This window comes from Myotis yumanensis, unplaced genomic scaffold (genome assembly GCF_028538775.1).
Source record: "Myotis yumanensis isolate MYYU_CA2020_CCGP unplaced genomic scaffold, mMyoYum1.0.hap1 SCAF_1, whole genome shotgun sequence".
NCBI lineage: Eukaryota > Metazoa > Chordata > Mammalia > Chiroptera > Vespertilionidae > Myotis > Myotis yumanensis.
In genome coordinates this window covers 3,232,245-3,256,514 of record NW_027223752.1, presented here as the reverse complement: position 1 = coordinate 3,256,514, position 24,270 = coordinate 3,232,245, and the positions used below count along the sequence as shown (strand labels likewise).

Genomic DNA, 24,270 nt, shown 5'->3' with positions numbered 1-24,270 from the left:
GGCCGGGCCAGGTGGCCGAGGGACTGCACATTTCCAGCACGTCCTGGATATCCTCACACCCTCACTGCAATCCTCCCCTCATCCTCCCCCCACACACACCAACCACCACCAGCCTGACAGCAGCCAGAAGCCACAGCGGAAGCCAGCCTCCTCCTGCAATGCCCCTCTAGCATCCCCTACTGAGAAAGCTTAGCAGGCCCACCGAGCAGGGAAAATGCTCACAGGAACCAAGGCCATTGTCACAGAGCCCGCATGCAAGAGTAAACTCGGAGGAGCGGCCCTACATCGATACTGATCAGACCCAGGAGAAAAGAGGAAGTGGCTCACTCACTGAAACCGCTCAAGATAAAATTAATTACTTGAAATTTACAGAATATGATACTGCATATATATTAGTTCTCTTTCATTTGAATATACTGCTCTATTCCTAGACTAGAGGCCTGGTGTACAAAATGCATGCAGTGGGTGAGGAGGGGAGGGACGAGGGGTCCCTCAGCCCGGCCTGCGCCCTCTCGCAGTCCGGGAGCCCTCGGGGGTCCCAGGACCCCTTGCTCCTTATCATCCACCTGCTTGCTGCTCCTTACCACTCGGTTCACTGCTCCTTAGGCTCCCACCACCGCAACTGCATTCACCAGCCGTGAGCCCGGCTTCTGGGTGAGAGGCGCTCACCCTGTGTGAGCACACTGACCACCAGGGGGCAGCTCCTGCGTTGAGCGTCTGCCCCCTGGTGGTCAGTGCACCTCATAGTGACTGGTTGTTCCTGGTCGTTCAACCATTAGGGTCAACTTGCATATTACCCTTTTATTATATAGGATACTAGGCCCTACATTTAGTGTCAGAAACGTATAAAAACAACATGTTAGAATGTTATTTTGGCTCATAGAATTTCTGAAAGAGAGGTTCTGAAATAATGCTCCCATATTAGTAGTACTTTGGTTCTGCTGGTCTAAGGCTGAAACTGGGTTTTCCCATAAGGAGTTCAACTTCCACTCAGCTCATTTTCTTTCTTTCTTTCTTTTTAAAATATATTTTTATTGATTTTAGGTAGGAAAGGAGGGAGAGAGAGATAGAAATATCAATGATGAGAGAGAATCATTGATCGGCCACCTCCTGCACATCTCTACTGGGGATCAAACCTGCAACCCTGGGCATGTGCCCCTGACCGGAATCGAACCCGAGACTCTTAAGTCCGCAGGCCAATGCTCTATCCACTGAGCCAAAACAGCCAGGGCCAGCCCTTTTTCTTTTCAATCTTCACCCGAGGATATATTTATTGATTTTAGAGAAAGAGATAAAGAGAGAGATTTATCAATGTGAGAGAGAAACATCGACCCATTGCCTCCCATACACATTCCAACCCGGGATCAAACCCACAACCTAGGTATGTGCCCTGACCGGAAATCGAACCCCAACCTCATGGTGTGTGGGATGATGCTCCAACCAACTCAGTCACCTGGCCAGGACTCCCTCACAGCCCTTGTGCTTCCCCTGGCCTGTGGCCCCTGGGTGGCATGACCTGGCCTCTGAGCTGGGCCTGAGGCTCCTCTCGGCTCCCACTGGCCCACTCCCAGGAGTCATCCAGAATCCCAACACGCCGGTGATGTGTGTCTTATCCTCCCCAAGTCACGACCGTTCCCATCACAGATCAGTGTCCTGCAGCCACAGCAGAGGCACCGGCCACGCGCTGCTCGCCATGACCCCCGCGGTGGCTCCCCAACTGGCACAGCATCTTTCATCGGCTCTGTTTTGTTTTCTGCAGGAAGAGACACTTACATAAAGCACCTACACGTCTTGAGTGCCATGTAAGTGCTATTTATTTACTTACTTATTAAATCTATTTTTATTGATTTCAGAGAGGAAGGGAGAGGGAGAGATAGAAACATCAGGGATGAGAGAAAATCATTGATCAACTGCCTCCTACACACCCCACACTGGAGATCGAGTACACAACCCAGGTATGTGCCCTGACTGGGAATCAAACCACGACCTCCTGGTTCATAGGTCGATGCTCAGCCGCTGAGCCACGCTGGCCAGGCTGTAGTGTCACTTAAATACAAGTAGATCCTTGCTGCGTGGCGTGAGGACATTGCCTGGAGGTTGCTGCTTCTCTGAAAAAGGGACCCCGAGAGGCGCCCTCCTGTGGCGGAGCAGGTTGCAAACGCACCTGTGTCCCTTTTTCTGGGGTTGAGGATATTTCCACTCCCAGCTATTTTCCATATGAAAACAAATATCAAGTAGGACAAAACTTGCAATTGAATAAAAATGAGGTAAAAAAAATTCAGATGCTGCACTGCACCCCAGAGCAGGTGCAGATTCTGCCAGGGCCGGGTATGGGGAGGGGACCGGGGACTCGACCCTCCTTGGACGCAGGCTCGTGCTGAGAGCCTGTTCCTGCGAGTCTTTCAGAAGGAAAGGCTGGGAGCGTGGCCAGCCCCCCACTGACGCCTGTGTAGGAGGCCACGCCAGAGGAACTGCCTGCGCATCTGTGCCTCACACCTGTGGAAGGTCAAAACGGAAAAACAGGCCTTTGGGCTGGGCCTACGCAGCCTGTTTTCCTAAGAACTGTTTGCAGAGATGACAAGAAAGCAGTTATTATGATTCTGGGCTGCGAATGACAACACTGTTTAGAATTAGCATCACTGTTACGTGATCTGCACAACTGGAACGTGTCCTTCCACTGATGTCATCATCCCAATCCCTCCTCACACATGCCCATTGTCTCTGTCTCTGAATGGAGCACTGTGTGGCCTTCTGCCTGAGTCAATGTTCCTCCAAACAGCTACTCCTTATTTTTAAATCTCAAGTAAATGCTGCTGCCTCGCCCTCTCAAAGGCCTTTTTGTTTCTGGGTTTACAGTGTCAATAAAATCAGGGTGTCTTTGGTGCGATTTATTCAGCCCTGTGACTACCTACCAAAGCGCCTCCCCCCCCCCCCCCCCCCCCGCCCGCCCTCCTAACACCAGATGAGCACCTCTGGGGTTTTAGAGCTAGAACAATCCATAGCAGCCCGTGTCACTCGCACAGGGTGGGGCAAAAGGAGGCACACAGCTGTGAGTCAGGAACACGGTGTGTCCTGGTACTACTTGTATCAGGTATCACATTCTTTTCCATCCCAACTGTAAACCTACTTTCGCCCCACCCTGTATTTAGTCACTGATGTCTTCTCGCCAAAGACCTCACCGCCTCAAAGCATCAAGTTAAAGATGCCAAATCCGACCAGGGGGCAGGCCCAATCCTGGTCATCCACGCTCCCAGTGAGGAGTTCAAGAGCTTTTAAACCTTTAGTCCCACCCGGAGCCCTCGCTACTCAAGGGAGTGACACCAGCGCCACGCCTGTCAGCGCCACGGAGACAGTGGCCCCCTCTGCCTGGTTCACCGCTGTCCTCGTCATCCAGTGGTTCCTTCACATCCTCTCACAGCCTGGAGCCCGCAGCTGCATCACCTGCCAAGCAGAGCGCACGCCGCTGCGTCTCCTCTGGGCGCCTGGCTGGCCACTGTCTTAGGACAGTCCCTTGGCCTCGCTCCCCTCCCTGCAGCTAAGTATGACCAGGGTCCAGCCCAACCCTCCCAGCTCTTGGCACAGTTTCTGTTCTTTTCTCCAGAACTTTTCAACTTCTCTTCCCAATTCTAACAACTACTTTTGCAAACAACCTTGATAGGAAGGACCAGGCACTTAACTCGTGAGCAAGCACATTCTTAACAGAACAGACTGATACGAAAACATCTCAACGTCCTACCGAGCGCTCTGCAGGCGCCCAGCACAGGCCTCCACGCTGCAGGACAAAGCCGACACCTCCCGGCAGCACGTGTCCAGTCGTCTCGATACCAAACCTCCCTTTTAGCCAAACCACTGACAGAGCCACCAGGCAAGGGGACCTCAGTGTCCCCTTTGGGAAATAAGGTTCTCTCTAGCTGCTCATGGGAAAGTGGTGAATAAACCGCCCCAGGAATGGTCAGGTCACAGTTCTCTTTAGAACAAAGGGGCACAGCCAGAACAGAGAAGGAGATTCATATACACCACGAGACAATCTGCATGCGGCCCAGAGTGTCTGCTCTGCTCTTTCCCCTGCAGGGTGCTCTGCTTGAAGCTGGATGAAGAAGAACCCAAACAGGCCCGGGGGAGCATCCTCTTTTACCCTGGCTGGGAGCCACTAGGTGTGAAATTGCATCATGACAAAGGCTCATGGCCGCAGCGATGGGTCACACTTTATAACCACGATCATCGCAAGCGACCCTTCATGCTACTCAAAACCATGCTGCCTGTCCCGGATGCTCTCTCCCATTTCCCCATGGCTGGTTCAGCTTCCTCCCGCTTCTGACACTTCCACCACCTCCTCTCCAATCTCATCTCAGCAGGTTACTTCCTTTTGTGCTGCACTGAGAAAGTAGGAAGAATTGAAAGAAAACATGGACGAGATTCCAGCTCCACATCCTCTCACGGTCCTTCCCTTCTGCAGTGTGGAGGACGCGTCCATGCTCCAGCAACGCCAACACCGTCCTCATGGCTGGACCCTGGGCCTTCACCAGCTCCAGGCCAATGCCCAGCAACTTCTCCTGCTCCTGCACTACCCCTGCTCCCGCTCTACTCGAGCACTCCCTCTGTGAACACTGCGTGGCAGGTGCCCGGGAGGCGCGGAGAGGGATGAGCAGGTTCCAGAAGGCACACTTCCCCCATAGGTATCATTATGGACTTGTGCTACGAGACAAAGGAACCCTGTTCTCCCTGTGGGGCAGTGGGAGGAGCTAGGTGCTCCACCCAGGGCCGCACAGTGCGACACAGAAGACAACGCGAAAGGTTGTGAGCAATTGCAACCTCCGGCCTTTCCTGGCTATCGTTCCTTCCGACACGGAGGCCCCTCGCAGGGAAGGCGAGCCAGTGAGCCGCTACCGAGAAGTGCCCAGCTCACACGCATGTGAGTGCCCGCAGTTCGCATTGTTTGTGTTACTATCCGTCTGGATGACCAGCAATGCCACCCGACCCTAGACCGCTCCCTACCAAACCCCACGATGCCCATGGGTCCAGGGCATCTACTGAAGTGCAGGGGGAAATATTATCAAGTTCTACTAATATCTTTATCTCCTTTTAAAAATGTCACTTTTCTTTGTTTATTCAGCCCGATGCTGCAGCAGGGAGGTTGCTCATGGACAAACTGTGTGAATAAACGGAGAGGCGTGTTGGAGGCGCTGTCTTTTTACTGTGTTAATGGAGGTGCACTGGCCCTTGGGCTGATGGAAGCCTCGGCCACAAGCCAGTGTGAGTCGTGGCCGCCCCGACTCAGGAGGATTGCTCCAGCCTCTCTCATCAACCAGCACGAGTAACTGCGAAGGCAAAGGCCCCGGGCCCGGGCCTTGCTGGGTGCTGCTTCTACTTCTAGAAGATGTTCTTCAGATGCAAAAGTATTGGATTTCCCTACGTCTCTGAATAAGTCTTTGGGTTTCCTTGCTAATGAGGCAAACGGGATAACCCTGAAATCCAGCCAGGGGCTCCCATCCCCAGGGAGCCCACCCTCTCCCATCAGGGGGTCTGTACGTGGTGCAAACTGCTTTGTCAAAGCCAAACACGAGCACGATGCATGAGATGATCGAGATGACCGTACTGGGCTGTGCAGACAGAGGAGGAACGCTGCTCTCCCCGGGCACACCTGGGCAGGTCCCTGACACTCCCTGAGTTTCACTGCTCACCTGCGGCGAGACAATGACAGGCGGGGGACTACTGCCCAGGGCTGCCCTGAGGCTGCCCGACACAGCCACGGAGCCTGTGCCCAGCACATGGCAGGAAGGGAAGCTGCCCTCCATTTGTCCGGAAAGTCCCATGTGCTGGGCCGTGTGCTGGCATCTCCTTTGGCCTCCAGCCTCCACGGTGTGGCTGGGCTCCCCAAGACTGAATGGCCTTCCTACTGAACAGCTGACTGGGTGGAAGCCGGTGCTGGCGGACCTCCCAAGGCTAGTCAGGGGGTGGAGGGAAGCGCAGACATGAAGAGAAACTCCAGAGAAGCCGCCTTTTCGAAAGACCCAACAAGAAGGTGTCAGGTGTGTACCAGCATCCTGCTTGGTTCCGGAGCTAAGGAATCCAACAGGTGCTTTCTGCCCGACAGGCGTGGCTCAGGGGTTGAGCTCGACCTAAGAACCAGGAGGTCACTGTTCAATTCTCTGTCAGGGCACATGCCCAGGTTGCAGGCTCGATCCCCAGTGTGGGGCGTGCAGGAGGCAGCCGATCCATGATTCTCTCTCCTCATTGATGTTTCCATCTCTCTCTCCCTCTCCCTTTCTCTCTGAAATCAATACAAATATTTTACAAAAAGGATGTGCATTCTGGCTGTGAGAACATTTACACAGAGAGTACACAGAAGAGAGTGACAGGCACTCCAGCTCTCAGGGGTGTATCCCCGATAATCACTGCATATCTCCTTCCAGAGCCTCCTGTCCTGTGCTTTGGTTTCTAGATGTGTAAGCTCTTGCCCTAGACCAGGGATGGTGAACCTATGACACGCGTGTCAGAGGTGACACACGATTATAGTGGCTATATAACTTGATTTTTCTTTTTTAAATGGCATTTAAATATATAAAATAAATATCAAAAATATAAATCTTTGTTTTACTATGGTTGCAAATATCAAAAAATCTCTATATGTGACACGGCACCAGAGTTAAGTTAGGGTTTTTCAAAATGCTGACACGCCGAGCTCAAAAGGTTCGCCATCACTGCCCTAGACAGTGTATTGTGGACCGGTTTGTTCTTTTGTTTCTTTACGTGTAGGTTAAACCAAACACCAAGAGAGAAGAGGGAGAGAGGGAATCAGCATTTACTGAGCGTCTGCTGAATCTCTGGCCCTCTACCCACATCCTTTATTTTGCCCTAAACTGCCCTAAGACTTTAGCACTCTGCTCTCCACTTGCAGATAAGCCAGGAGAGGTTAAGTAACATGTCCACTGTGGACTGAGGCTGCTCTGATAGGCCCCAAATCCATGTTCTTGCCAAAGTCCACCCTGTCCCAGGCGGCATCTGGATCATCATTTTTCCAGAGCTTTTCATATAAGAAAGGGAGTCTCAGAGTCCCATGTGGGGGTGACAGCATGTCTATGAGTGTGTGTGCATGTCTGCATGTATGTGTGCATGCATGTGTGTGTGTGTGCGTGTGTGTGTATGTGTGTGTATGAAAAGCCTTTGCCTACAAGTCCCTGAATGGCCTCACCCCGCCTGGTGAGCCTGGGGCTCCGGCCTTAGGGAGGGAGGGCACTTCTCCTTTAACCCCCTCCTACCTACTTCCTGTTTAGCCCCATGGAGGCCGGAGAGGGAGGGCAAACACCTGTGTTTGCTCAGCACAGACCTCTTCCCAGAAGGCAGTGTTGACCAGCTATGTTTGCCCTGCTTGGCCAACACTGTGCAAAGTGGAAACTTAAATACCAGCCTCTTCCTCCCCAAAACCTGTTTAAGTGGAATGGAAATCACTGATTCCTCACTAAATTCCTGGAGGAATTTTGCTTGTTCCCAGCCAGTTCACTGAATTAACTTCCTCTTGCCCGCCAGAAAAACATCATGCAGCTTGAGGCTGAGACAGGGGCATGATCCTGACACCATCACCACTGGAGCCGGTGGGGTCCAGGCAACCATCCCCGCTCCCCACGTGGGTGAGGCCCCATTCAGGTCTCGGCACTTAAAGGCAGACCTGGGATGTGAACGACTTCCCACTCCAGTCCTGGGGGTTCGTGGACGTGAGGCAGATGGAGAGGAGAGAGCAGCGCCTTCTAAAGCTTAGCGCCCACTGCCCAAACCTCGCCATTTCACCTGGAGAAACGCGCGTGTTCAGAGGCACGTAACATGATGGCCACAGGAGTGCATGCAGAACGGTCACAGCTGATGACAGCCCAGACATCTCTCCGCAGAGAAACTAGCCGAACAGGTGCTGACACAGGCAGCAACTTCAGTGAATTCCAAAAGCATCATGTGAACAAAAGAAGCTACACACACACACACAAAGCACACAGCGTGTTCTCTCGTTCACACACCCTTCTGGGAGGAGCAAAACTAATCCCTGAAGAGCAGTTCCCTTTGGGGGAGATGGAGAGACGGAGTGACAGATCCACTCTCTGCCTCCATCAGAGAGGTGGGTACACAGATGTGCAAAGATGTGAAGATGAATTGAGCTGTGCATTTAGGATTTACGGTTTTGCCGCATATAACTAACACCTCAGTAAGAATAAACCCAGCCCCGCCCCCCTCTGTAACACACGCTGGCCCTGTTCATTCCTGTGTTCTCTCCATAGCAGCCACGCAGGCCCGGCAGCCAGCTGGGGCCCTCAGCAGACCACACGGGCACCAAGCAGTGCCTGGGCACAGCGCCCGCAGAAGCGCAGAGGGGAAGAGAAGCTGAGCCTGCTGGAGGGGACAGGGTCAGAGCTGCACTGAGGCAGCAGCACAGGATTTCTGGATGCTGGCCCTATTTCTGGGGCTGATGTAGGTGAGGCTGGGCTTTTTCTTTCTTTTTTTAAAATATATTTTTATTGATTTCAGAGAGGAAGGGAAAGGGAGAGAGAGATAGAAACATTAATGATGAGAGAAAATCATGGATTGGCTGCCTCCTGCAAGCCCCCTACTGGGGATTAAGCCTGCAACCCGGCATGTGCCCTTGACTGGAATCTAACTCGGGACCCTCAATCCGCAGACCGACGCTCTATCCACTGAGCCAAACCAGCTAGGGTGAGGCTGGGCTTTTTCGAGAGCAGGACAAACAGAGATGGGACCTCAGGAACCTGGGGATGGTCATTTATTTCCACCCCAATAAATCTTATCATTAACCCTCATCCTCCCACGTGGGGGTCCAGAAATGCCTCCCTGGCGCCTCTGGGGCAGGACCCCATTTCCACCAGCAATGGAACTACGGACATGTTTTTTGTGATTATGTTTTTGCTTTTGCTTTTTAAAAATCGCGGCACTGCTGTGATTATGTTTTTGTTTTTAAACATTGAAATGTTTACAGATAAAAGATAAGAAGTAAAAAGATTAAAAATAAAATTTAAAACATAAAAAAAGGAAATCAAGGCCGGGAGCGATGATGGTAGACAAATCAAGGTGGCAGCGTGGAGAGGCGGAGGGACAGGTGTCCCAGGCCTTACTGGTTATTCCCTCTGAAGCCGCAGCAATGGGACCGTCTCTGCGGAGCTTTGGGAAGATGAGAGTTTGTGCACACGGGGCCAAGCAGAGGAGGGTTGCTTCAGCTGGGCTGACGCTGGGAGTGGGGAAAAGCAGGGTCTGCTCCTGGGCAGCGGGACCAAGCAGAGAGGCCCCTGCACTCGCTCCTGAGCCACAGGGAGAAGGAAGGAGGGGACAGCTCGAGTGACAGAATCCCCTCCCAGGTGGCATGGTAGCCTTATAGCTCAGCCTCTCTCTAACCTTCTGCCATGAGTGTCCCTCTCCTCGTGGGCAGACTGAGGAGGCAGCTGGCGGAGCAGCTTCGGGTGCAGGGGGAGCCCGGGCTGGGCGAGCAGGGTAACAGGCTCGGGGTCCTGGCTGTGAGGGGCACCCCGTGATGGCTTCCAGCTCAGACAAAACGCTGTGGCTTGTTAACCTAAGAGGTGACATGCCCCACGCACATGTTCAGCATCTAAAGGTTTTCACACCTTTCCGCTAGCAAACACCCTAACCATCTGATTAAGGAAATGCTACATTTCTGCTCGACTTCATTTACTGCAGTTCATCAAGCATCCTTTGCGCACCTGTTTTGTGCTCAGCACAAAGAGTGAGTAAAAGCCAGCCCTACCTTCAGGTAGCTGCAGTCTGGGGTTAGAGCTGAGCTTGGGTCCTGCCTCCTTGCACTGCAGCCACACAGCCTGGTTTGAATCTCCGCTGCCCCACTCTCCAGCTCCGTGACCTAGGGCCAGGTGCTTGACCTCTATGACCTTAGTTTCCTCATCTGTAAAATGGAGATAGCAAAAGCATCCACCTGGTGGGCGTACTGTGAGGATGAAGGCTGTAATGTCTCTTAGAATGGTGTCTAGCTACGCCACATGCTCAGTGGCTGTCAGCTGCTGTGATGTGTTCTCAGGGGATGGGACACCGTGCTGTGGAGAGAGACCTAACCCACGGAGGTCGGGGAGGCTTATCGATGAGTTTGTCTTGGGTGGGATGGGGGTCCCTGAGTCAGCCATGGGCAGAGGAAAGGAAAGGTATGTCCATTGGGGATGAGAAAAGCCTGGCTCACCCTGGCAGCCCAGCAGGCAATAGAGCTGGAGACAAACGGAGGTGGCGAATGGGATCTTCTTTCGGGCAGGAAACGGGAATTTGTTCTGGAAAGGCCATCAAGCAGGCATTTTCAGTTTTGCAGGCCACAGGGTTTCTGTCATGACTCTACTCGGCCACCGTAGCACAGAAGAGCCAAGGACAATAAACGAGTGGGCGTGGCCGTGCACCCATCAAACCTCCCACATGTACACTGAAAACTGATTCCATGTAATTTCTGTGGCACCAAATATTGTGCTCCTTTTGAGGTTTTTTCTCTCAACCATTTAAAAATGTAGAAACCATTCTTGGCTTGCTGGCCATACAAAAGCAGGCATCATGGTTACACCCTGTGCCTCAGTTTCCCCATCTCCAATGAGTGGCTTTTATTGGCACCCACTGCACGGCACTGACACAGAACCTGGCAAACAGCACGTGCTCGAGAAGTGGAGGTGGCCTGAGGGTATGTTGCAAAATGAAAGCAATCGGAGACTCGTTAAAACCAAGCAAACAGACCAGCTTCGAGTCAACAGGAAAGATGACGCCAGGGGAACTGACCCATTCCGGGCCAAGGTCAGCGTTGGGCAACACTGAAGAGCCTATTGCTCTCTGTTAATTGAGCCACCCACGCGGGGCTTGCGTTTTCCTGAGAAACAAGTCCCAAAGGCCTCCCACAGCCCCCTGGAGGGTCTCTGACACCATGTCCAGGGCAGGAGAAAAGAAGACGGGCCTGGGACGGGGTGCTGGGCCAGGAAGCAGGTGCGGGCTTTGTGCAGTGTCAGCAAGGACCGCCAAAGGGAGAGAGAGCTCAGAGGAGCACCTGTTGGCCACATTGTGGCCACCTGACTGTCCTCACGGGAATAAACACCAAAAATAGTTCAACAGGACAAGCTGAGTCTCCTAACGGCCGGAAGTCTGTAATGGCCACTATAGGCCATAAGGTCAAAAGGGTAAAGTTAAAATGTACAAAAGGTTACTTTTTAAAAAATTGATTTCAGAGAGGAAGGAAGAGGGAGAGAGACAGAAACATCAATGATGAGAGAGAATCATTGATTGGCTGCCTCCTGCACGCCCCCAACTGGGGATTAAGCCCAAACCCAGGCATGTGCCCTGACCAGAAGCAAACCGTGACCTCCTGGCTCATAGGCCAATGCTCAACCACTGAGCTATGCTGGCCGGGCAATGGTTACTTTTTTAATGAAAACATTGGTTTTTTTTTTTAATTTTAACCAGTACGGGATGAAGCTAGAGGTGAGTGCTTTATTCCTTCTGTTAAATATATTGTCACGTATGCTGTATAGATTCGCTTCTTTTTCTCTATCTGGGTAAGGATGAGGAGTGAAAACAAGAAGCTGTGAATTAGCCAAATTTTTCCAGAAAAAGCAAGAACCACACACAGGAAGGGGCCCCGGAGAAAAGAGGAAGGAGGAGGGCCCACTAGGGTGCTGCAAGTTGGTAGATTCGCAAGACACCAAGACGAACTGAGCTAATGGTGCGAACTCAGTTCATCTTCTGGGAGAGAAAACCTGGAACATCTGACTGACCCACTCAGTGAAATGGATTGTAAGACGTGTGGGCGATGCTGGCAGAGCAGGCCTGCTGGGAAACGCCCCACAAGCATCTCCTCGTGTAGCCTCACGCAACCGTAAGAGAAGGAGTCCCCCATATTACAGATGATCCCCATTGATCCCCACATGATCCCCATTTTACAGATGAGGGACCTGAAGCTCAGAGAGGTGACATGAAGTCGGCATGGCTCCAACCAACCCACGCCCGACTCGGCCCTCCGCATCTCAGAGATGCTCAGAAAGATGCTAATTGCATCTGGCCTTGTACCTCCGAGAAGCAAAATGAGCTCTTTGTCCCTGAACAATGAGTGCTGCTCCCCCAAGTCTTCCTCCTGCTCAGCCCCCTGGGACCATGGGAAAGGTTTCCCAGGTCCAGAAACACATCCAAAGATCATACGATGGCTGGCATCCCCTTAGAGTCCACCTGTGCCTGAGATGGCCCAGATCTTACCTGTCATCATCTCCCTGACTCTTCACAATCCTGGTAGAAGAGACCATCCTCTCCTCCATCTCACAGATGGGAAACTGAGGCACAGAGAGGTAAAGTAGCTAAGAGCTCACAAAAAGGCAGGGGTGGAGTTAAGGGTTGAACTCAGATGCTTAGCTCCCAAGCCCACGCCTGGGTCACACAGGCCAGACATGGCAGGAGCAGCAGGTGACATGCAGGACTGCCCGGGCCGGGAGGGGCCATCTAAAGTCCCCCTGGTAAATGACAGCTTTGTGCAAGGCAACTTCCTGCCCCAGTTTCCTGCCCCTCCTGGGCCTGCTGCCTCCACCAGCCACCCAGACCTCCTTCCTCCCAGACGAGCAGAGACGGGACGCTGTACTCCAGGTGCACATGGCCTGTGTGCTGTGGCCCTCAGCACCCCAGGGCCCCGAGGAGCAGGAGCAGGAGGGGGAGGCCAGGCCACTGCAGGAGGTGTGACTGCCAACAAAGCATCGGAAACTGGAGGTAGAGCAGGCCATACCCTTCTACTAACCCCCAGGCTACCGGGCTAAGGGGCCGAGATTGGACATTGCCATCCAGTGCGAGAGTTGGGAGGGACAGCTGGTCTTGGAGCTCCATTGTGAAGATGGAGAAACAGGTACAGGAAAGAGAAGAAATGCCCATGAGGTATGGAGGGCAGGCTCACTTCAGCCACAGCCTGGCTCCCTCAGCTGCCAGCGGACCTAGAGCCTGGGGGGAGTTGCCCATTCTGCCAGCTCAGGGGAAGAGTCGGGGCCCTGCAGCCAGACTGTGAAATGGGGGTCAGGGGGATATGAGGGAGGGGATCCTCCCTTTCTGGGCTCAGTTCTGCTCCTGCATGAGGAGGAGTGACAGAAAGGACTGCACAAGAGAGCCGGGAGGACAGCTTCTGGAAAGCCCCTCACCCACCTCCAATGACACCGGGGAGGGCAGGGGTGGGCAACATCATAAGGGCTTACTGTGCGCACAGCACTGGGCTCAGGCTCTGAGCTGGCCGTGAACGGCTGCATTGAATCCTCACAGCGGTGCACGGGGGTGGGTGCTGTCCTCTTCCCTATTTTACAGATGGGAAACTGAGCCACAAGGAGGTCAAGGCTTGCCTGAGACCTCACAACCAATGAAGGGGGAGCTGGGTTCCGGTCTGAACCGTGTGCAAGGGGAACCTGCAGGTCATTCACCTGGCAGAGCCCACAGCTGGGACGGGGGCAGTGACAAGAGGGATGAAAATACACTCATCACTCCATCAAATATCCAGAGAGTAGATGTGCCAGACAGGCAGGGGATGTGGAGAGTGTGGTGTGGTCTGCCTCAGGCTCTTAAAGGGACCACAGTCAAGTGGGACCCTACTGGCCTCAACCCCCAACCCCACCTGGTCTCAACCCTGTACCAGGCCCCCAACCCCACCAGTGTCCCTAAGGGCCTGCAAAAGCTCCAGAACAGACCATGTCCCCGAGGAAAACCCCAGGTATGTGGGCTGCACAGGTCTGCGGGCAGAAACCAACAGGCCTGTGGCTGCCCAGGAACCGGGCCTCCGGGGTTCAGAGAAGCCTGGAGGGCAGGCTGAGCAGAGGGCTGAGCAGACCAGCTCTTTACAGAAGTCATTCTGCACATCCCCGCCGACCACACTCGGAAGTGGGACGGAAACACCTCCAGCAGCGGCTCTTCCATCTAGAGCAGTGATGGCGAACCTTTTGAGCTCGGCGTTTCAGCATTTTGAAAAACCCTAACTTAACTCTGGTGCCGTGTCACATATAGAAATTTTTTGATATTTGCAACCATAGTAAAACAAAGACATATTTTTGATACTTATTTTATATATTTAAATGCCATTTAACAAAGAAAAATCAACCAAAAAAATGAGTTCGCGTGTCACCTCTGACACACGTGTCATAGATTCGCCATCACTGATGTAGACCAACTCTCTCACCCCTCCCCTGTGCCCAGGGCCACCCACATCAGCCTAAGGTGGCTGTCACCACCATCACGCCCCACCTTCGCCTCAGGAAGCTGAGAGTTTCTGCAGCCAAGGCTGGATTTTGAGTGAGCAGCCCCTCCGCTCTGGGCCTCAGTTCCCTGTCTGTCAAATGGGCACATAAGCCGATGCTCCCACCCCCAGGGCTGCAGTGTGCTTTCAGCAGCAGGTATGTGGAGGCAGCTCAGTGAATGGCAGCTCCCAAAGCGCCTGAGTCATGCCGCCCCGCCCGGGCACAGGACGCTGCGGTTTATGAGCAGCACAATGACATCCTTTGGTCTGTAGAGCCGAGGCCTGCGCACCCGGGCGGGGCACACACAGGCAGCGGGGGTGGTGGCTCTGTGTCCAGCAGATGGACTTAGTCCCTGTTTGCTCCTCTGATAACTGAGTTGACCTTGGTTAATATTCACCAGCAGCCTCCCCCAGCGCCCCCTGAGTCTACTGCTTAAATACGGACGAGGACAGGGCTCTGTCTCCTCAGCCTTGGTCACCAACCCCGGCCTGGGACAGTCAATCGTAAGTATGCCTTCCCCTGGGGAGAGCCTCTGGAGGGGCCTCAGACAGCCCCGGGGATGCAGGGAGGATGGAGCAGGGTGGGGTGGGCCTCTGTTGTCATAGTAGCAGCATTCCTGGAGGTCCTGTCCTGCCCCCTCAGCTTGCCGGGCCTCCTCAGTACTCACTGGTGAATACTGGCCCTCTGTACACAGAAGTGGGAGTGGGGCCTGGGCCCAGGGGGGCGTTTCTGTTGGCCCAGCTCCTGTGTCTCTCCTTCTGTTGTCCCCTCCAGGCCTCCCCTCCCCAGCCCCTGGGGGGTATCTTTTTCCCCTTCTACAGTTGAGAAGGTTAGGGCCCAGAGAGGGACGGTGAGGAGCCCCGGCTAACGTAGGGGGAGAGGAGCCAGGCCAGACTGGAAGCCCAGAGTTCCAGCCACTCGCGGGCCTCCATCCTCAGCAGAAATGCTCAGAGGAGAACTTGCCAGGCTCAGCCCCGAGGCATCAAAATGGGCCCCCCCGTGCCAGTGGGCTCTGGCCGCCCTCGCCTATGGTGTGAGATGGGAAACCCTGGGAGGGGCCCATTGCAGGCGCTCTGAGCTGCGCTCTGGAACCCTTGCTCCGGCCAGGCGGCATTGAGCTCCTTACTTGCGGTCCAGCCTTTAAGCCTCTCAGCAACCTTCTGAGGTGGTTCCCATGGTTAGTCCCATTTTACAGATGGGGACAGTGAGGACAGAGAAGTTCTTCAGCCCCAAATACACACCATCCAGGATCCAAGCCCCACCCACCTAGTTCCAGAACCCACGCCCCTGATCCCATGCCCATGGTCAACATTAATTCTCTCGGGTCTCAGGTACCAGATAGGGAATAGGACACCTGGGCTGGCCTCCCGGCCTCATCGATGCTGGGGGACCCTGGACAGTTATTCGACCTCTCTGTCCTCTTGGGCAAAATGTCGATAATCTTGGCCCTCTTCCTTCTCACCCCACCCGACTGGTCTTGATTGCTGCAATGCTAGAAGGACATGATTTTTCAGCCATTGGATTCTGGAGATGAGGCGACAGAGATGAGTATGACCAAGGCCACGGCCCCCAGACTCCCACACAGTGCTCTGAAAGGTCCCCAACAAAATCAAGGACAACTGACACTTCTGAGAGCTGACTGTGCGCGGCACATCTTGGCACTTTGCAAGTAGTTAATTGCACAATAACTCTCTGAGGAAGTGCAACCTTATCATTTTCAGAAAACTGAGGTTCAGAGAGGTTAAGTAACTTGTTCAAGGTCACACAGCTGATAGTGGATGAAACTCAGGCATTCTAGCCTCGTAGTCTCTGATCTTAGCCACCAAGCGATGCTGTCCCCTTCATGTGGCCAGGCCAGCTGTGCTGTTTTCTATTTCAAGGCCTCTGGCTTCAGCTTTATACATGGAGAAGAGTTAAATGCCAGGTTCTGGAATCAAAATGCCTCGGGTTTGATCCCAGCCCTGTAAGTAATTGGCTCTGTGGTTCTCGGTAAGTTACGTAATCTCTGTAGGCCTCCATTTCTCCATCTGTAATATGGAGCTAATGCTAATTCCCACCTCAAAGGGCAGGCTCTGAGAACAGATCATTTAAAATGCCTGAGCTTTACTAAGCGTGATGACAGGGATGCCGATGTGTGCTGGGCACAGGCTTTGGCAGCTCAGAGGTAATAAGTAACTACTTGGAGAATTGACTTTACATTTTCCAAACTCGGAGGTGGGTCTTTGCTGAGCCGGGGCCCCTTCCCTGGTCCTGGGCAACATGGCAGGAAGAAGTCGGCCAGTTCTCACGCGTGGCCCTGCCTGTGTGCAGGTGTGGGGGTCCTCCGCACCCACACCTCGTTTGTTCCTCACCTCCGCCTGTGAGAGATTCTTTTCTCTACTTTGCAGGCAGGAAGCCGAGGCTGAGAAGTGAGGCCACTTGCCCATAAGAGGCAGGGCCGGGTCACACGGGGCTTATTTAGTGCCAGGGTTCAGCAAGTGTTGACCTTGCAGTGCAGTCGCTTCCCTGGACCCCTGGGTCACTCTCGGCCCTTCACTTTATGCTCCTGGGTGGGAACGGTGTGAGATCAGGCAAAAGGGGTGGCGCCCTTCTCCCCCCTCCCTGGAGGGCTGCTCCCACCGGCCTGGAAATGTCACCGTGCCATCCTCCTCGTCTGTGCTGTAAAGCCTGGCCCACAGGCCTCTGGGTACTGCACCACCTACTTTCTCATCCCCGGGTGGCTTCCCCAGCATGAAGCTGGGCGGGGGTGGGGGGTTGGGGGGGCACGTGTGCTGCCTTTGAAAGAAGGGCAAGGAGACAGCAGACATCTTAGACCCTGGTGTTGTAAGGAACAGACTGGAAGGCTAAATGAAGCCAACAGGAGGCTCAAGGCCAATGTCAGGTCCCTCGGGGCCCAGTTCTGACATTCATGGGATCTGAGAACTGAGGACATGGCTGACTGAGTCTGAAGTTCAAGTGCTGGGAAAACCAAGGCTTGTTACAGCTCTGTGACTGGCTCACTGTGTGGCCTTGGCAAGGCCCTGACCCTCTCTGGGCCTCACCCCCTTACTGTAAAAGAAGGAACGAGATGAGGTGGTGCAGCACCCAGGAAGGTGGACCGGGGGCGATTAGGTGTTCACGCAGCTGCAGCCCCTCCCACCTCAGCCCCACACCAGCCTTGCCACCTTCTTAGAGACCAGCAGCCCTCTAACTGGGAGGGCACCTCCCCCACCCCTCCCCTCGGGGAGTGCATTCTGCTCCCCAAACCCAGACACCCTGTAATTAAGGGTCCACCGTTAGCACACAGGGACATCATCTAGGCCGCCCCCCACCTCGACTGCTCAGGTGGGGAGAGCAAGGCCCAGGACAAGGACAGGCCAAGTGGACAGTGGTGCCCTGTCAGGGTGGAAGCCACAGCCTCTGGCCCTAAGGCCACTTGGCACATATAGTGTCCCCACCCTGTCGGCCCAAAGCCTTTCTGATCTGAGTCCTGCAAAGATGGGCAGTTTCTGCCCCCCCCCTGAAGGACATGCCAAATCCAGCGGGAAAGGGGAGGGAGAGGAAGACACAGAACTAACTTAGCGTCTTCAGCTCTAAACCACAGGCGACTCGAGAAAAACAGCCGCCATTAGCTAACGGGGGCTGCCCGTTGGGTTATTTACAAGCCTCCAGGCCAGAAACAAGTGGTGGGGAGGCCAGTTTGTGCCTCATTAGGTTGTTTTCTGGGAAAGAAACCTTTGACAGTCCAAGGGGAGATGAAACGAGCGTTTATTGCCAACTTTCTCCAGGTTTTTCTCATTCCAGCTTCCGGGCCTCCTTTGTCGTTGTGCTCTATGAAAACGGTCTCCGTTCTAGGAGTCAGAGCTACCTGTGGGCGCAGGGTGTCTCCTCCGCTCAGACCTCAGTGTCCCTAGCTGTGAAGAGGGCAGGTTGTACCCAGGGGTGCAGCTGCTGGGCCGAGGCTGGGGCCTGTCAGAGCAGAGGGGGCTCTGTGGGGAAGGCGGGCTCCGTGTTGCTGTGGGTGGCACTGACTTGCATCATCACTAGATAGAGTCTGCTCCTGCTGACTCAGCCCAGGCCCGGCTGTCCCCACTGTCTCCCAGCCACGGACCTCTCCCCACTGCCTGTCCTCAGCAGGCAGCCAGTCTACTGCCCCCTGGGCTCTCCCTCGTAAAGCTGCTCGCTCAGATCCCCTCGACATAAGATGTGGTGGCCAGACTTATTTCACTAACTTCTCCCAACGGCCTCACTTCCTACATGAGGAAAAGTGAGGGCTAGAGACACGAAATGACTTGTACCTAGAACCCAGGTCTGTTTGAAAAAACAGAGGTGCCTCCCCCAACCCCCCGACCACCACACACACACAAACAGACAAACCCCGATACTAGAGAGCCCAGCATCTCTAAAGCCCACATCCCCTCTGAGCCCGGGCTGGGGCAGGCGGTGACAGGGTGAGCAGGCTGTCCATCCCTAGCTGAGACCTCAGATGCATCCTGAGGGCAGCCCTCCAGAGCAGGAAGCCACCAGGCGCGGGGGCTCCCTGTGAAGGTCCTCAAAGCTCCACCGTGGGCCGGCGGTGTCCTGGGTCAGGATCTCTCCCCCCTGGCAGCAGCCTCGCTGCCCCTTAAGTCACAGGGCTCCACGGCAGCCCCCCTAGGGCCGCTCCAGATCCAGGCACCCCTGGGCCTGGTCGGCCTGCTTTCCTGGCTCTCAGCCTGCCTTCCTCCCTCTGAGTGATGAGATGTACCACGTGTACATCATGCATCCCTCGCCTCAGTTTCCCCCACTATGAGATAGGGGCTTTGGCACTGGCCCCTCAGGGTCACTGCAGACATTAATGGAGGCATCAAGAAGGTGCACTGCACACCCAGGCCATCTGGAGGTGTGATTCCAGTGAGTCATGCCGAGGAGGACGTAGAATGTGCCTGGCACAGGGCTGCACCAAGTGGATGCTGAATAAACTCTGGTTGGTTTACATGGTGTGAATCAGGGGCCAGGGGGACTCACTGTGTGGCCTGACTTGGGCGTGATTCCCCTTCTCTCCCTCGCAGGACAATGCCATCCTCCATCATGTGGGGCCTCCTCCTGCTGGCAGGCCTGTGCTGCCTGGCCCCTGCCTCCCTGGCTGTCCAGGACACAAATGCAGCTGAGCACGATCATGAGTCCGCCAGCCACAAGATCGCCCCCAACCTGGCCGACTTCGCCTTCAGCCTGTACCGCCAGGTGGCCAATCAGTCCACCACCACCAACATCTTCTTCTCCCCAGTGAGCATCGCTACAGCCTTTGCCATGCTCTCCCTGGGGGCCAAGGGCGACACTCACACCCAGATCCTGGAGGGCCTTGATTTCAACCTCACAGAGAGAGCAGAGGCTGACATCCACAGAGGCTTTGAGAATCTCCTCCACACCCTCAACCAGCCAGACAACCAGCTGCAGCTGACCACCGGCAACGGCTTATTCATCGATGACAGCGTGAAGCTGGTGGATAAGTTTTTGGAGGATGTCAAGAAAACGTATCACTCCAAAGCCTTCTCCGTCAACTTCAAGCACTCCGAAGAAGCCAAGAAACAAATCAACGATTTCGTCGAGAAGGGAACCCAAGGGAAAATTGTGGATCTGGTCCAAGAGCTTTCTGAAGACACAGTGCTTGCCCTGGTGAATTACATCTTCTTCAAAGGTGAGGTGGTACCACCAGCCTGAGCTGGTTCCCATGGAAACATCCAAAAACATTCTCAAACATCAGTTCCTAAGCTTTCCTGGGCGGTGCAGGATGCCATGTGACTATGCATCTGGGCAGGGGGATTCCGTTCTCCCCACACAACCATGAGAAATGCCCCCTGATCAATAAGGTCAGTGAGCGACGGGTCAGCACTCAGGGCGTCATCTTCCCTGCAGGACACGTCACAGCCTTTGTGCCTCTTCCACGCGCCTCGTAAATCCCCACCAGGGACAGAGGGACAGTACGCAGTGTACCCCCCACACACACATAACACAGAGCCAGGCAAACACACTTTAGCAGAGTTTGCAGATGAAGAAGGTCTCCTGGACCAGTCTAGTGTCGTGGGAGGAGTGGCAGCTCTAGAGTCAGAAAGATGGGGTTCAAATCCTGCCCCCACCACCGGCAGTGTCTGGCTCTCGGCAAGTCTCTGACCTCTCTGAGGTTCTAGTTTCCTATCTGGAACATGAACCTAATAATCCCTTGCTGCCAGGTTTCTGTGAGGAGTAGCATGTGACAAAGAACATGGGACTACAGGCTCACAATGTGGGTGCTCAACTGAACTTGACTCTCAGCCTGCCTTCCTCCCTGGGAGTGAAGAAAATGCCAGAGACCTGTGGGTCCCAGAGCACATTGTGAGGCTGTTGGAACAGTCCCTGGAAACAGCCTGGGGCAGGGAGGTGAGAGTCAAGGTCAGGGGCTGCTTCCTTCTCTCTGTGGGCTCCTTGACCTGGGGCAGAAAATGGTCTGGAGAGCGCCGAGCCCAGAGTCAGCACATCCTGGGCCCCAGCTGAGCTGTGGGTCTCCAGGCGGGTCCTGTCCCCTGTCCAGCCCCAGTCTCCACCTTCCATCCAATGAGGAAGGGGCTCAGGGGCCCCTGAGACTCCTGTGTGCTCTCACTTGGCAGGATGGTGATGGTCTCTTGGAATAGCAGAGGGGATGCCCAGGCCTCCGCGTCTCACATGTTGGTCCAGGAAAGGCCATTAGAGTAAGAACAAGGGTGATTTCCCTGAATGTTAAGAAGCCCGATTCAAGGACAGGGAGACTCAGGCAAGGAGCTGCCAAGCATGACTGATGCCAATCATTTTCATTTAGCCCCTTCTTAGCAACCCTCCATTACTAGTAAACAGGCATGAAATACAAGTTCAAATGCTTACTCTGCCCAGCCAGGCTGGCACCCCTGAGCCTCTACAACAGTGGTTCTCAACCTTCCTAATGCCACGACCCTTTAATGCCACGCCCTTTACAGTTCCTCATGTTGTGGTGACCTCCAACCATAAAATTATTTTCGTTGCTACTTCATCACTGTAATTTTGCTACTGTTATGAATCATAATGTAAATATCTGATATGCAGGATGTATTTTCATTGTTACAAATTGAACATAATTAAAGCATAGTGATTAATCAAAAAAACAATATGTAATTATATATCTGTTTTCCGATGGTCTTAGGCAAACCCTGTGAAAGGGTCGTTCGACCCCCAAATGGGTCGCGACCCATAGGTTGAGAACCACTGCTCTACAATATAGACAATGTGGGCCCTCCTCCAGTCCGGCTTTCTCCCCACTGAAGTCTTGTCAGTGAGCTGAGGTTCCTTTCAGCTCCATTTGACAGATGGGGAAACTGAGGCTCAGAGAGAGCCCTCTCATGCAGGAGGGTCAGGGCTCCTGAGTTCTGCCACAGGTACCTAACCCTTCCCTCTCTTGGCTGACCTGCACCTCCACCTCTCTCCAGGCAAATGGGTGGAGCCCTTTAATGCTAGTGATACCACTGAGGAGGACTTCCACGTGGACGAGGCCACCACGGTCAAGGTGCCCATGATGAAGCGCGAGGAGAGGTATAACCTGCACTACTGCGACAAGCTCTCCAGCTGGGTGCTGCTCATGGACTATGTGGGCAATGCCACCGCCTTCTTCATCCTGCCCGACGAGGGGAAGATGCGCCACATGGAGGACCTGCTCACCAAGGAGGACCTCAGCAAGGCTCTGGAAGAGAGACACTACAGGTGACGTCCCTGACCTGCGGCTGGCTTGCCCCTCCGGCCTGGCAGGGGTGGGGGTTGGGGGGATGGGGCTGTGAGAGTGGACCCACACCCTGTGAGCCAAGCAACCGTGCGTGACCCTGAGCTTCCGGACAGAGGCCAGTGTCAGCTCAGGCAGCACCCCCATGAGAGGGGCAGTGCCCACAGCTCAGGGGGCAAAAGTCCTGTCGTGGGGACTTCCTCCCCGGCACCCACACTGCCCTTCCTGGTGCCGGCAGTGGGTGCAGGGAGAGCAGCACCAACTCGCCCTGAGAGGCAGCCGCTGCGTGTGACGTGAAGGATAGAAAGCCCACCCTGCGCAGGGGGAAGGGGGCTTGGAGAGGCAGAACGGCGAAGGCGCGGTGTGGGGACGCTTCCTGCTCCGTGGCTGCCAGCCACGTGGTCTCACCGGGCCGGGGGTGAAGTGACACTGGAGCATGCGCCCCAAGTTAGTGCACATCTCTCTGCGCTCACGGATGCCTGTCCTCATGCATAGTTCATCACGCACATGGTAAACTACACGTAATTACATAAATGTGTGCAAGGCAAACATATAAACAGTCAAAAAAATCAGAATGTAAAATAAATGGCTAAAATCAATAACACAGAAAAGAATACATTATAAACGTATATATAAATGAATATAAAAATACACAACAGTTTGAGGTGAAAGTTAAGAGAGACGGAGGAAAGCACCACCCAGCAAGCCCAGTCCTGGGTGCCTTCACCAGAGACTGGAACAGAGAGCAAGGAGGGGCTGCATCTCACTTGGTCCCAAGACGGCCCGAGCGCCAGGCAGCTCATTCCTGTCAGACCTTCTCGGGGCCACACTCTGCCCCCAGGGGAAACAAGAGAAGTGAGAGAAATGACCAGAAAAGGAAAACTTTCCATGTTGTGAAATTCCTTTCTTTTCTAACCATCTTGACAGGTCTGCCACTCTGAGTATGCCTAAACTGTCCATTTCTGGAACCTACGATCTGAAAGCCATCCTGGGCGAAATGGGCATCACCAAGGTCTTCAGTAATAGGGCTGAGCTCTCGGGGATCAGCGAGGAGGTTCCCCTGAAGCTGTCCAAGGTGAGCCTGTCCCTGGTGTCCACAGGGCAGAATGTGTGCGGGCTGCAGCCCAGGGGAGGGGACGAAGGGGCACAAACACCCCGCAGACCGAGGTCTCTGGGGAAGGCCATTGGACTCACCAAGACTGGGACATGCTCAGGCGCCCGAGGGAGGGGTGGCCTCCTGTCCTGGCCCTTTAGGGACATCCTCTGAGGCGGTGTCACTGACCCTCTGTCTCATCTCTGGTCAGGGTCTTCTCCTCTTTGGGCCTCGATGGACCCATATTTACAAAGTCAGACCGAGGGTCAGGGATTTCAAAGGAATTTTGCCCCCCTCCTCCCTTCCTGTGACATTGGGAGCTACTGATGAATCAGCGAGTCCAAGTTAATGAGTGATTAGGGCCAAAGATGCCACTTATCAGGAGAATTGAAAGAAACAACTGCGGCTCAGTACTGGCTACAAACTGAGTGCCTGACTGTGGACTGGACACTAGGAGGGTCCCCACCTATGCCCTTGTCCCCAAGGACCTTACAATCGGACATGAGAAACAAGAGACACGCCCAGGGACAGAAAGTCCAAGTCCAGCTTCTACCTCCTGAGGTGGGGCTGTTTGCAGGGAAGATGAGAATGTTGGTCCGGAGGCGTGAGGGTGCGCAGGTGGAGTCGGCAAAGGCCTTGAGAAGTGGAGAGACCTAGTGTCCCCTGCGGGGGGTTGGGGAGGGGGGACCTGGAAGGAGGGACAGCTGGTGGGGACAGGCCCAGGAAGCCTCCCCTCCCTGGCACCGCTGCCCTCACCAGCTGAGCTCCCAGGCCGGGGTGGGGTTTGCCTGTGTCGCTCAGACCACAGCTCTGCTCTCTCCCCACCAGGCCGTGCATAAGGCTGTGCTGACCTTGGATGAGAAGGGGACCGAAGCTGCCGGGGCCACACATCTGGGAATAAAGCCGATGTCGCTTCCCATGAATATTGAGTTCAACAGGCCCTTCGTCGTGGTCATCTATGATACAGTCACCAAAGCCCCCCTCTTTGTGGGCAAGGTGGTGAATCCCACCCAGAAATAGCTGCCTCTCTGGTTCAGCCCCCGCCCAGGCAGGTCCCCTCCGAAGGTGACAATAAAGAGTGACTGCCCTGGCCCAAGCTGGAGTGTGACTTGCCAATCCCTCCTCCTCCTGTCTCTGAGTCTCCCCTCTCTACCTGGGAGGGTGGGGAAGGGGGGTATGTCACGTACCCACCGTGTTGGTATTTATTAGACACATACACTGTCCAG

General features: G+C 54.4%; 1 protein-coding gene across 1 annotated transcript; it reads left to right on the top strand.

Moving 5' to 3' along the window:
- Positions 1-14,629: 14,629 nt before the first annotated feature.
- SERPINA1 (serpin family A member 1) lies at positions 14,630-24,140 on the top strand. Its single transcript, XM_070412481.1, has 5 exons — positions 14,630-14,737; positions 19,265-19,890; positions 21,665-21,935; positions 22,879-23,026; positions 23,873-24,140. Exons 2-5 carry the CDS (start codon positions 19,269-19,271, stop codon positions 24,062-24,064), a joined length of 1,233 nt encoding a protein of 410 aa, XP_070268582.1. The 5' UTR covers positions 14,630-14,737; positions 19,265-19,268; the 3' UTR covers positions 24,065-24,140.
- Positions 24,141-24,270: the final 130 nt, after the last annotated feature.

Bases quoted from the DNA above. Each gene is read 5' to 3' on its own strand.
- SERPINA1 (XM_070412481.1), top strand. From the start codon at position 19,269: ATGCCATCCTCCATCATGTGGGGCCTCCTCCTGCTGGCAGGCCTGTGC. The intron at 19,891-21,664 runs GTGAGGTGGTAC...ACCTCTCTCCAG, and splicing joins GAATTACATCTTCTTCAAAG to GCAAATGGGTGGAGCCCTTT. The intron at 23,027-23,872 runs GTGAGCCTGTCC...TCTCCCCACCAG, and splicing joins TTCCCCTGAAGCTGTCCAAG to GCCGTGCATAAGGCTGTGCT.